This window comes from Dendrobates tinctorius, unplaced genomic scaffold (assembly GCF_039654945.1).
Source record: "Dendrobates tinctorius isolate UK_male_01 unplaced genomic scaffold, ASM3965494v1 ptg000202l, whole genome shotgun sequence".
NCBI classification, from domain to species: Eukaryota; Metazoa; Chordata; class Amphibia; order Anura; family Dendrobatidae; genus Dendrobates; species Dendrobates tinctorius.
In genome coordinates this window covers 1,613,443-1,627,164 of record NW_027361869.1, presented here as the reverse complement: position 1 = coordinate 1,627,164, position 13,722 = coordinate 1,613,443, and the positions used below count along the sequence as shown (strand labels likewise).

Sequence of the window (13,722 nt, the reverse complement as noted above, 5' to 3'; positions counted from 1 at the left end):
AAGGAAAGGAACAGCTGCAACATGTAGTTCAAATGAATAGCCGGAAAATCCATGCGTACGTGTGAACTCAGTCCTAGGAGGGATACACATTTTCTGCTAATGAAAATCAGTTCTGTTCATCTGAATGGAATAATCACAGAATTTTCTGGAGTGTGACCCTACACAAGCTGTGAAGATTTACCTCAGCTTTGTACATTTAACCCCCGCAGATAACAGTTCTGGGCAGACGTGCAGCCTGAGGGAAAAGGAATTTATACACACCTGACCCTATCCACTGAGTTGTAGGTATGTCATTGTGTCAATAAAGTTTGGTTGAACAGGGAGAAAAAAATAAATTTCCCGCCTGCAGCGATCAAAATAGAAGCCGTCCGCTGACTGGCTGCCTGTCTTCTTTCCGGTATGTATCGCCCTCACTGATTGGTGGAGCGGTACCGCTTGCCCTGCATGGTAACAGTTGCCATGGTCGGTAGCGCCTGCACTTCCTGTGAGCCTGTTATCGTGTTTCCCGGGCAGTGACGTTTCCAGTGCACGGACGGCGGGTAATGGTGGCAGCTGCAGGTTGTGTGTCCAGTCTGGGTGCAAGGTATACAATGGTCGTACGTGGAGGACTATGATCTGTGTCTAGTGGGTCAGGGTCACTTCCAGGTGGTTGTGCACTGACATAGTGGCTGTGTAGGTAAGTGACAGTCTGCTGCTGTTGTGGAACTACAACTCCCACCCTACCCTGACAACCTTTGACTGAGTCACGCAGGCTGTTCTATGGCAGCCTTTGGGTGTCAGGGCATGCTGGGAGTTGTAGTGTTGCACCTATTTGTCGGATAGAGCTGGTAAATACGAGCACTTTTGCTATTTACTGCTTGTTAAAATCTTCAGCCGTTCTTGAGATGTTAACATTTTTCCTTTTGTTCACATCTCGTTGCCTTGGAAACCGACCACCATTTTTAGACAGTAGAACATACTCGGTGCTTACAAGCTCTTTTCTATTCCGCTTGTAAGCACTTGTTTTAAAGCTGGCCGGGATCGCTGGAGCGCGATTGTTACCTCCTAATCCCGGCCAGCTTCATTGCCACGCTTACAAGCCAGACCGGCAGTGGTGGTCGGTCTCCTAGGCGACGAGCTACGAGCAAAAGAAAAGTGTTAATATCTCAAGAACGGCTGCACATTTTAATAAGCAGAAAATTGCAAAAGTGCTTGTTTTTACCAGCGCTATCCAGCAAGTTATCAATCTATGACGATGGGAATATCCATTTAACTCATAATAGGGTCCATAAGGGATCCTATATTTTTGGCAGTATCTGATTTGCAAAAAAAAAAAAATTTCTCTTTTGAAATCATAATGACAACCCAAAACATCCAAATGACCCTGATCAAAAGTTCACATACCAGCTTTTAAAAAGTTGTAATTCATATATTGATTTTGCTAAATCCTCATTTGCATAATTAACTCCTCCCATTTGTAAAAATGTGAAATTGCAAATTTGTGAGCAAAAAAGACGGGCACTAAAATTTGCAAATTTCCGATGCCAGAAAAAGGGCTACAATGGACTTAAAAGGTTCCCAAAAATTATGTTATCCATGGGAAAGGGAATAATTTGATGATCACTGAGCGTCCAACCGCAGGGACCCCCATGTAGAGAAGCCGCTGCCAGAGAGGTTTCTGAATCCCCTTGCTCCAAGTGTGCATGCAGTGTGGGAAACTGGTGAAATTGTTGACTACCTAGCGGACGTTCTTCTTGTTTTTTTTTGGTCTGTAATGTAGATTTTCACGTTTGTTTTTTTTCTCCGGAGCGTAAATTGTGCCATAGTCGGACAACATCTGCTGGGGTTAAAGCAGATCTGTCTCCAAATGTCGCAACACAATCTATTTACATTATTAAAAAAAAAAATGTCTTAGACCCAATGAGGCTGGTGTACTTATCAATATCAGAATGGCTGTGTAATCCTAACTTTAAAACAAGAATTTTAATATTTGGGCAGTTTGGCAAAGGATTATACCGCCATGCTGACATGGATTTTAAAAGTCAGTACACCAGCCTCATTGGGTCTTCCATATTTATTTAATAAAGGAAGCAGGTTGTATTGTAAAATTTGGGGACACAGCCACTTGAAATACATATTCAGATGTGCAGGATAATTGAGGTGTTGGGATTGTTGGTGTATGTGTATATTTTGTTCACCTTTTTGTATGTTTTTTTCTTTCAGGTGACTGGAGAGAGATTTCTTGTCTGGACCAGATGGGCCAGTGATGTTGTCTTCAGCCTGCTCTCACCGGTATTGTTTAATAGTAGTACAATGTGTCAGCTTTCATATACATAGATGAGCATTAAAGGAGATGTCCGGGCAGAGCGTGTCATCCTGTGGAGTGTGAGGAGATGAAGCAGCTCGTGTTGTTACCCATCCTCTTTGTGAACAAAACACAGCTCTGATTTTGTCGGTTCCCCTTATTCTTTACCAAATGTCTCTCCTCACACAGGCTGCTGTCACTGCTGAATCAGGCTTTTCTAAAGTGCAAAGAAGAAGAGAAGCAACTTGAAGAACAGCTGAGGCAGGGACGGGCGCTGCTACAGAACTGGTGTGTCTATGTGCTTTTAATGTCTTTTTTTTTTTTTTTTAATAAAGGAGTCCCGTTTGAGTCACGTGACCCCTGCAGACAATTACAGGTCTCAGCAGCTAGGTGATCTAAGAACAGGATAAATTCGCTTTCTGTCCCAAGGAAGACCACCGGAGTGGCCAGAATATTTTCTTTTTATTATTTTACAGCATTCCCTGCTTTTTAAAATAAAAAAAAATGAGTAGGACTACCCCCCTTTAATTCTTAAAGGGATAGTCCCATCTCCAAAATCCTATCCTGATATTTACTCAGTATAATAATATTAGCAAATACCTCAAATTAGAAATGTAGTATAGTTGTTCTGATTCGCTATGTCGCTTACCCCATGTACAGGGCATTGCACTTGCTTAGATATCCATGGTTATTACCACTAACAACTAACTGTCACTATATGAGTGGTCGTAATGTCCTGTCCATAGGGTAAGCAACATAGCAAATCAGAAGAACTATACTATATTTCTAATAGGAAGTATTTTCGAATAGTATTATTATTACACCTTCTACGTATTGGGATAGGATCTTGGAGATGGGAATACCCCTTTACGCTAAATAGACATAATTTCAGACCATACCAAGCATTTACCCCCTCCGTATGATTTTGCCATCACTTTGGCGAGGCTCTGACCTTTATAACCTTCACTGGTTTTGAGATTAATTATGCTGAAGCACTGATTAAACATTGTGCCCCCTATTTCTCTGGACAGCAGGTTGCCGGTACAGCCTTGTGCAGGGAAAAGATTGTATAGCACTGCAGACTCTTCTTTCTTGAGATTGGTGCGGTCCTCGATGTTACATTAGAGGGTCCACTGTCATGACAGGTTCCCCCCATTCTCGATCCTCTCTAATGTGACATATGGTTGCATATAAGCCGCTAGCTCAAGCTTCTATGTATGGTAGAGCCACTTGTGATATTGAGAGGTATCCTGTAGAAACCCAATTAAAAAGATACAGTCTGCCTGCTTTGGGTAAACTTACCTGACCCTCATCTTGGGACATTGACAGATTGATAAACTAGCTATGCGCCTAATCCTGCCCTGACTCAGGGGTACACAGATTGCTGTGATTTAATATTTTTTATGATCTGTATCACCCGTAGTAGCCTGCTCTTTTCATAGGTTCCCCCCTTTTTTTGTTCATTATAATGTTTCGTTATATCTACCCTAATTGATGTATCACAAAAAGTAGATGCAATCCATATGAGTGAAGTTACCGGTTACAACTTACTGTAATGGATTTGTCCTGTGGAAATAAATATACATAATGCAGGAGGATGGGGAACCGAACGTTTATTCTGAATATTTCTTAAGATCTTCTCCTTTGTGACTCATGATCTTTGATATGCCGTCCGCCGACTGTGCAGAGTAGGAGTGATGAATATCCAATGCTTTGCGTCGCTCCCAGGACACTTTGAACCGGAAGTTGTATCTTAATACTTCCGTGCGTTCCAGACGGAGCATGCACGGTGTAGGTTTCTTGCGCCACATCTCACCGGAAGGTAAAACTAGGACTTCCGTGTGCTGGATCACATATGGGCTGATTGTATCGAGGGGCAGGACCTATCACAGGTAAAAGCGGGCTATTTAAATGCGGGCTGGCGATCTCCGTTTTCACATCGCATCTTATCAAGACACACCATCTGGTATTGGGCCTCCTGATGAGCCGTGAAGGCGAAACACGCTGAGGCAATGCAAGGCGGGTGGCATATCTTTCAGATGAGTACCTTGATATCCAGACCATAGATCATAACACTCCGCTGGTTTGGAGTGTCAGTCCTAATTGATCCACATGCTTTGGACTATTTCTATGTGTGGCTATCACTGTATATCCTGAATTATAAATAGATTGTGATTTTGGGCATTGAGTTCTCTGCCTTTATTCATTCGGTTGGATCAATAGGGACTTATGCACTGATCTGTGAGGACACATATATGTCTGTATTTATCAAAGCCACCAGTGCCATATGTACGTGAATGTTTTTAATTCTCCTTTTGGGATATAGGTTCCCCTTTATCTATAGGTGTGGCCTATGTCTAGCAATAGTTGTTCCTTTAGTGTTCATGGGGACACAAGATTGGCTATAGGGTGCATCTAGGGAATCATGTGCAGGGCATTGCAGTAACTTAAATAACCATGGTTACGACCACTTATATAGTGACAATTAGTTGTTAGTGGTCGTAACCATGGATATCTAAATTACTGCGATGCCTGCACATGAGGTAAGCGACATAGCGAATCAGATGAACTATACTACATTTCTAATTGGAGTTGTTTGCTAATATTATAATATTATTATTATTACACCTACTACATATTGGGATACAATCTCGGAGATGGGAATACCGCTTTAACAGCAAATCGCTGATTATATGTCCTCGACTTGCGATGATCGTTCGATTGGCTAGGAAACTTCTGAAAAGGGAACGTCGTGTTAAGATGTTCAGGCGACAGCATACATTAATTATTTAATTTTTTTTTTTTCCAATAGGGATGCTGAGCAGTCATTGAAACCGGATGATGTGGCCAGCGAGCCACAAGGTGAGTTATCTGCTGTAGAAATTGCGATGTTCCAACACCTTCACAAAATTGTTTTAACCCCTTAACGACTGCCGATGCGCTTTTTAACAGCGCTGAGAAATAAGGGTAGTTAAGACCCTGGAGAACATGATCAGGGACGGTTTTTACGGTCACTTGTCACGTGATAACAGTGATCACAAAAATAAAGTCAGATTTAAAATGTATTTCTCTCTTCTCTAATATGATCTAGCATATCAAAGAAGAGAGAAATGGGGTCCCCTGTGGCCCTCCCGGTACGTTCGCCATCCCTGGGAACTCCTGATCTGTTCTCCGTGTCATCTTCTTGAAAAAAAATGTTAGGCGCATGCGGACTGCGCCCGCCGGGATCTGCTGGCCACTACCTGGCAACAATAGGACATTTTTCCAATTCGTTCCTTTTGATCACTGTGGACCCTGACAAAGTGATCAAAAATAAAAAAAAAAAAGTAAATCAAATTCCCCTTTGTCAGCCCCTTTAGTTAGAAAAATGATTATAAAATATTGTTTTTTTAACATTTTTTCCATTCTTTTCAGTTAGGGTTGTGTTAGGGTTGGAGTTAGAATTGGGGTTTTTCAAAAGTAAAAAAAAAAAAAAAATAACGATATGACGGCTAGTGTTAAGCTAGTCGAGTTTGCATCGAGTGCTCAGGTATGTACGGAATATCGCGGATCCCCGAATGTTTTTTTTTTTGTGGTGTCTAACAACCATGAAATATGTGGGGCAGAGACTCGAGCACCCGCAATATTTGGTGCATACCTGAGCACCTGATGCAAACTGGAGTAGCAAGCACTTGTGCTCTACACCAATTACGACTTATTCAGTATGACAATCCAATGTTATGTTTTATGTCGTACCTATGGGCTCAAAATGCTCACTACACCCCTGGATAAAATCCTTGACGGGTGTGGTTTCCAAAATGGGGTCATTTGTGGGTGATTTTCACTGTTAATGCACATCAGGGGCTCTCCAAACGCGACTGGCGACCACTCTCGATTCCAGACAATTTTGCATTCAAATAGTCAAATGGCGCTCCTTCCCTTCCGAGCGCTGCGGTGCGCCCAAACAGTAGATTTTCCCCACATATCGGGTATCGGCGTACTCAGGAGAGATTGCACAAAAAAATTTTGTGGTCCGTTTTCTCTTGCTACCCTTGTAAAAATAAAAAAAAGTTTAGGTCTAAAGTAAATTTTTGGTGAAAAAAGTTAAGTCAATTTTTTTTCTTCCACATTGCTTCAGTTCTGTGAAGCAACTGAAGGGTTAATAAACTTCTGGAATGTGGTTTTCAGCACCTTGAGGGGTGCAGATTTTAGAATGATGTCACTTTTGGGTATTTTCTGTTACGTTGACCCCTTAAAGTCACTTCAAATATGATGCGGTCCCTAAAAAAATGGTTTTGTAAATTTGGTTGGAAAAGTGATAAATCGTTGGTCAAATTTTAGCCCTTATAATTTAATAACAAAAAAAATTATGTTTCCAAAATTGTGTTAATGTAAAGTAGACCTGTGGGAAACGTTATTTATGAACTGTTTTGTGTTAAATATCTTTCTGATTTAAGGGCATGAAAGTTAAAAGTTTTAACATTGCAAAATTTTCACTTTTCTTTGCCAAATTTTCATTTTTTTCGTAAATAAACGCAAGTCATAGCTAAGAAATGTTATCTCTGTCATGAAATACAGTATGTCACGAAAAAACATTCTCCTAAACAGTGGGATCCATTGACGCGTTCCAGAGTTATGACCTCATAAAGTGACAGTGGTCAGAATTGTAAAAAAATGGTAATTAAGGTCAAAATTGGCTCGGTCACTAAGGGGTTAAGGCATCTCATATGTTTGTTTGTTTGTTTTTATTTATTTTTTTTGTTTGTTTTTTTTAAATACCGCTATAAATGTATCCTGGCCCCAAATGGTAGGACTGGTATATGACTATATGTCATTCCCCGAACACTGGTGTCTGTCATGTTCCTGTCCTGAACTGGTCATCAGGGGAATGTAGTGTTAGACTGGATTTCTGAAGTTCACTCTTTGCATATCGTGTCAGGTTTTTTTCTGCAGCTGCCAGGTGTTCAGTGAATCGGATGACAGCCGCCTGCCATATTGTCACGTGCGCTGTCAATTCGAAAGCGACATTTTAGCACTCGCATGCTGAGACCCATAATCACCATGTGACAGCCAGTGCGGATGCACTTTCTGATAGAAGTTTGACTTCTCAACCCCTTGCTGTTATCGAAAAAGATAAGAAAATATTCTTCTGTTTAGGCGTCGGACTTGTAGCATTACATGTTTTGTTTCAAATGAGTTGCTGTCCATGTAATTCATGGTCGGATCACGTCCACCAGTGATGGAGTTATTCTCGGAGAGCAAAGGAACCTTCTCTATGATGCATACAGGCGTTAGTAGGGCCTACGGTCCAGAGGTGATCAGAAATAGAAAAATATGGCTGCTTTCTTCCGGAAACAGCGCCACACCTGTTCGCAGACCATGTCTGATATTGCAGCTCAACGCCATTAAAGTGAACAGGACTGAGCTTATTTTGCAGGGCGAGTTGTGCTTTTGAATGACGTCATCTATTTTCTCATGCGATGTACTGGAAAGCAGGGGGGAAAAAAATCAAGTGCGGCAACATAACGAAAAAAAATGCAATTCCACAATTGTTTTTTTGTTTTTTATTTGCATAGTTCTTTATGTGGTAAAAATTACATGTTGATATGATTCTCCAGTTCAGTGCGATTACAGCGATACCAAGCATGCATGGAAATTTTTACAAAAAATTTGTGGAAAAAAAAATTACAGTTAATACAATATATTATATACGATATACTGTATATAGTGTGTGTGTGTGTGTGTGTGTGTGTGTGTGTGTGTGTGTGTGTGTGTGTGTATATATATATATATATATATATATATATATATATATATATATATATAATATATTACATTATATAATTTTTATTTTTGCACGTTTCACTGAATTTTGTAGCCACAGGCTTTCATGGCGATTTACTGATCACATCACGGGGTGCCAATAGGCAGTTAGGACAGCACCACCTCCGTTTGCTTTACATGCTGTTGCCTCAGGTTGATAGCGACATTTATCAGATTAATAGCCACACGTGGCTCTCAGTGGCAGATGATGGCACAGACATCATCTGCCAGCAATAAACTGACATTTGACAATACTGTGTCAGTATCACGGGAAAAGTGATTAAAGGGGCTATCCAGTTCCTCTCGCTTCTGCATCAGGAGTCGCTGACTTGGTGATGCCGAGCTGCCGCCGATATCGGTTGATCTCACTCACCTTTCCTATTAATTGGAGGCCTGGCAAGTATCCGGCAGCGCAGCGATGCGCCGACTGAGGACTGCGATCTTATGACACTGGAGATATTAGTGTTACACGTCTCCGGGGTTTATTACTGTAATACCGAAGCTGATGTTTGCCTGTAAGAAAAGTAAAGCAGCGGGGCAGCCATCCCCTTCCTGAGAGACCATTGAAATCCATTTAGTTTCAGCAGAAATTCACAATATTAGCCAGAAAAGCCGGGAAGCCCTCACAACAGGATCCATCTCGCAGACAGGCGCCATAATACGTATTCAGATTAGAACCAGCTAATGTATGCTAATTCCCTGCTCGGCGATGAGGTTTCTTCTCCCGGCTTCGCGAGCAGAAGTAGTGATATTCTGCTGTCTATATATAGAGCCCTTTATCTGGAGAATGAGATGCATTAATCATAATGAATGCCCTATTTTTATACTGGATCGTAATTCATTTTTAATTCCGTTTATTCCAGCTAACATTGTTTTTCCCTGTGTACAACAGCAGCCAGCATTGCCCTCTGAAATCTCTGTTTTTTTTCCAGAGGTGTACAGTTCTCTCAGGCACATCTTCCTGGTACTGTAATGCCTCACCGGGCACAGCATTCACCAGCAGCATGTCTTTGTCAGCCGTGTGCTCATTTTCTTAAATCATACCCCATAAGCTGTGCATTAGTTTAATTAATTTGCAGAATACACACTTCTTTCATTCTAAAATGGCCCAGAGTTGGATGCGCCATTTGCTTCTTGCTTTTTTTTTTTTTTTTTTTATATAATCCTTTTCTCTATCAGCAAAGAAGATCTTACAAGCTTTTCTGTGTATCTATGGAAGGTGCTGCTTCCTTGTTAATAAAGTCCTGTGATCACAGCAGCCTCTGCACTGATTCAAGCAAGCAGTCTCTTTTACTTTTAGCCTTTTCACTATCAGTAAGGAAAAATAACATTATTACCCTGTCCAGACAGGAAACTGCATGCTGTTATATTTGATTGTAGCGGAAGCTTGACAGCTTAATAGTCATGTGATCACAGCAGCCTTGGCAATGATTCAAAGTAAGCAGGTTCTTTACTTTCTCCTTGCTAATAGAAAAATTGCTAACATAATATATCTTTTCGAGGCAAGGAATTACATGTTCTTCTGTAGGAAGAGTTTACAAGAGAAAGTCCTGTGATCACAGCAGCATTGGCACTGATCCAAAGAAGCAGTTTCTATACTTTCTTTTTGCTAATTGGAGTTCTGTGATCACAGCAGCATTGGCACTGATCCAAAGAAGCAGTTTCTATACTTTCTTTTTGCTAATGGAAGTCCTGTGATCACAGCAGCATTGGCACTGATCCAAAGAAGCAGCTTCATTTCTTTCTCTTTGCTTATAGAGTTAAAGCCAAAATAACATATCTTTTCCAGGCAGTGAATTACAAATTCATCTGTTTGTCTGTAGGGAAAGCATGCCAACTAGGACCAGGCTACTGCTCCACAGCATCTGTAACATGGCAGACTATAACTATTTCCTATTAGATAAATAGGTCAGCTTTGTGGCACGTACTGTTAAAGGGGTTGTCTGGTGAAAAAAGTTATCACCTATGCATGGAATAGGTGAAAGCTTATAGATAGGCGGGGGTCTGTCTGCTCAGACCGCCAATGATCAGAAGAATGGGACTCTTTTATCCCAATTAGAATGGAGTGGCACTGCTCATCCGCGACCCGTAAACCCATTCATTCTCTGAGGCTGTTGGGAAAAGCAGAGTCCCATAGAGTATGAAGGGAGCGGCGGCCGGCCATGATCACTACTGCTGCGCTGTAACATGTATAAAGGTGCCGATCGGTGGGGGTCCCAGCACTCGGGACCCTACCGATCTGATCTAAATGTTATCTTCTGTCCCTTGGAGAGGTAATAGCTTCTCACCTGACATCCCTTTAAGCTTTGAAGGAAAAGGCATTGCAGACGAGGGACCTGGGTCCACTTTAAGGCCGGGGTCACACTGGCGAGGAATACGGCCGAGTGAGAGGCGCTAAAAGCACACATTAGACACGGACCAATGATTCTCTATGGGGTCCCTCGCACCAGGCGTATATTTCTCATCCGTATTCTACGCTCCGTGCCACTCGCAGCATGCTGCGATTGTCAGCGTACTACGGCCGTAATACGCTAATGCAAGTCTATGGGTGCGGAAAAAATACGAATTACACACGGACCACACATGTGACTTGCAAGAAATACGCACCCGGTGTCTTTTAGCAAAGCCGGCAATTCAGTGCGTGATACAGTAAACTCACACTGACAGTTTTAATAAAGAAACAAAAGAATAGATATAGACACACAGAATGCATATATATATATATATATATATATATATATATATATATATATATATATATATATATATATATATATATATACACTCACTGGCCACTTTATTAGGTACACCATGCTAGTAAGGGGTTGGACCCCCTTTTGCCTTCAGAACTGCCTCAATTCTTCGTGGCAGAGATTCAACAAGGTGCTGGAAGCATTCCTCAGAGATTTTGGACCATATTGACATGATGGCATCACACAGTTGGCGCAGATTTGTCGGCTGCACATCCCTGATGCGAATCTCCCGTTCCACCACATCCCAAAGATGCTCTATTGGATTGAGATCTTGTGACTGAGGAGGCCATTTGAGTACAGTGAACTCATTGTCATGTTCAAGAAACCAATCTGAGATGATTCGAGCTTTATGACATGGCGCATTATCCTGCTGAAAGTAGCCATCAGATGTTGGGTACATTGTGGTCATAAAGGGATGGACATGGTCAGCAACAATACTCAGGTAGGCTGTGGCGTTGCAACGATGCTCAATTGGTACCAAGGGGCCCAAAAAGTGCCCAGAAAAAATTCCCCACACCATGACACCACCACCACCAGCCTGAACCGTTGATACAAGGCAGGATGGATCCATGCTTTCATGTTGTTTACGCCAAATTCTGACCCTACCATCCGAATGTCGCAGCAGAAATCGAGACTCATCAGACCAGGCAACGTTTTTCCAATCTTCTACTGTCCAATTTCGATGAGCTTGTGCAAATTGTAGCCTCAGTTTCCTGTTCTTAGCTGAGAGGAGTGGTACCCAGTGTGGTCTTCTGCTGCTGTAGCCCATCTGCCTCAAAGTTCGACGCACTGTGCGTTCAGAGATGCTCTTCTGCCTACCTTGGTTGTAACGGGTGGCAATTTGAGTCACTGTTGCCTTTCTATCAGCTCGAACCAGTATGCCCATTCTCCTCTGACCTCTGGCATCAACATGGCATTTCCGGCCACAGAACTGCCGCTCACTGGATTTTTGTTCTTTTTCGGACCATTCTCTGTAAACCCTAGAGATGGTTGTGCGTGAAAATTCCAGTAGATCAGCAGTTTCTGAAATACTCAGACCAGCCCTTCTGGCACCAACAATCATGCCACGTTCAAAGGCACTCAAATCACCTTTCTTCCCCATACTGATGCTCGGTTTGAACTGCAGGAGATTGTCTTGACCATGTCTACATGCCTAAATGCACTGAGTTGCCGCCATGTGATTGGCTGATTAGAAATTAAGTCTTAACACACAGTTGGACAGGTGTACCTAATAAAGTGGCCAGTGAGTGTATATATATGTGTCTATATCTATTCTTTGGTTTCTGTTAGAAACCCTGTCATAGGGCTCCATTATATGTCCATTTTGCAAGGCGGCGAGAAAATCTCACCATACGGATTACATATGGATGCTGACATGCGCAAAATACGCAACCACACCTTGCTTACGGATGACATACGGAGCACTGTTTAGGGGCCATTCATCCGTATTACGCATGTAAAATACTGACCGTATTTTGCATCGGTTAGTGTGACCCCGGCCTTAGAGTTGTGTTTCCCTCGATTGCCATAGTTATAAATGACAGAGGCCACATGACTATGTTTTATTGCTTGGTGGGAGTTGGTAGCAATGGATCTATGCATCAAGGGACTGGTGTGCGCTTTTATTAGCATTACTATGTTGTAAAAGCAGTGGGCTGCAATCTACAATGTTCATTTCTCCACTGCTGGAAGAAGTGTGTGGGGGAGGACAGGTTGATTGATGCAGGTTGCTACGCTTACCCTTAAATTACCTGTTCTAAAAGCAGCGTAATTTAACGCCAAAAACTTTATAATGTCAAAACTTTACTCCAGGGTTGATAAGTGTTTGATTGCTGGGGGCCCAACCATTGGGATCACAAGAGTGATGGTTCCAAAGTTCACTGTGTGGATGGAGTGGTAGTGAGCATGTGCGACCAATGCTGCATTCACTTTCTATAGGAGTGGTGGTCACCGCTTCTCTGCATCCCTATTTCAGAAACCATTGGGGTCTCAACAGTCAGACCCCGGTTAATCATCTTTTATCATCTATCTTTATTTGATTACCCAAGTAAACTTCACAAGATTTTGGCTCCTCTCATGTCCTAGTGTGTAAGCCATTTTCTTACAGAAGTGACAGGGGTGACTGCCCACTTTAGGACCCTGATATGGTGGGATGTTGTGTTGCACATCTCACATTGGTCATTACCAGTAGAGGATGAAGCTTCAGATTTTTGTCAGCCCGTGCATGTAGGTGAGCACCCTCTGTGCAATATGGTCTGTTACCTGGTCTAAATACTTGTAATATGTGGTTCTGCCCTAGTGCCAGTTTTGGTATTGCTGTCACCACCCTGGTAACATTGCACATCGGTGCAGCATCTATAATTATTCTTGCCATTGACTTTTTTTTTTTTTTTTTCTCCTTCTTAGTAGAGATCCAACCATCACCGGAGGATCTACAGGAGGTGGAACTACTCAACAAAGCTCTAGAAAAGGCCTTAAAAGCTAGAGAAACCGGCAAGACAGACTCCCCCAGTAATAAAGCTCCGGCACCATCTTGTTGCCCAGTGGCGAAAGAAAGGCCCATTAAAGCTTTAAATAAAGCTACAGAGAAAGCATCCAAGTCCACGACATACCGGCTGAACCCTCCATACAAAACTGTCCCTGACAGGAGAAGGGGCCCTAGACCCGGGCAAAGGACATCAAGCAACAAATCGGCACAACTAAGACCTTCAGAGAAACCAATTCCTAAAAAAAGCAATGGTGGTGAAGACAAGCAACCGGGGATGAAGACGAGCACCACCCGAGCGTGCAGTGCATTAACAAAACCTGTCTCTCCGCCAACCACACTTTCATGTCCGGAGTCCTCGCAACCACAAAAACCTTCTACATTGAAAGAAAAGGGGT

At 42.3% G+C, this 13,722-nt stretch overlaps 1 protein-coding gene across 6 annotated transcripts in view; it reads left to right on the top strand.

Moving 5' to 3' along the window:
- Positions 1-13,722, top strand: part of TEDC2 (tubulin epsilon and delta complex 2) — a 65,836-nt gene that overhangs the window by 39,893 nt on the left and 12,221 nt on the right. Inside the window, exons 1-5 of one of the 6 annotated variants that reach the window (XM_073553594.1) lie at positions 364-397; positions 2,203-2,271; positions 2,474-2,572; positions 5,097-5,146; positions 13,246-13,720. In XM_073553594.1, coding sequence (XP_073409695.1) covers positions 2,246-2,271; positions 2,474-2,572; positions 5,097-5,146; positions 13,246-13,720 — 650 coding nt within the window. In that variant the 5' untranslated portion in view covers positions 364-397; positions 2,203-2,245. Of the gene's footprint in view, positions 1-363; positions 398-430; positions 677-2,202; positions 2,272-2,473; positions 2,573-5,096; positions 5,147-13,245; positions 13,721-13,722 lie in introns of those variants that run through there. The other 5 variants (XM_073553592.1, XM_073553595.1, XM_073553590.1 and 2 more) reach the window with 5 other exon arrangements.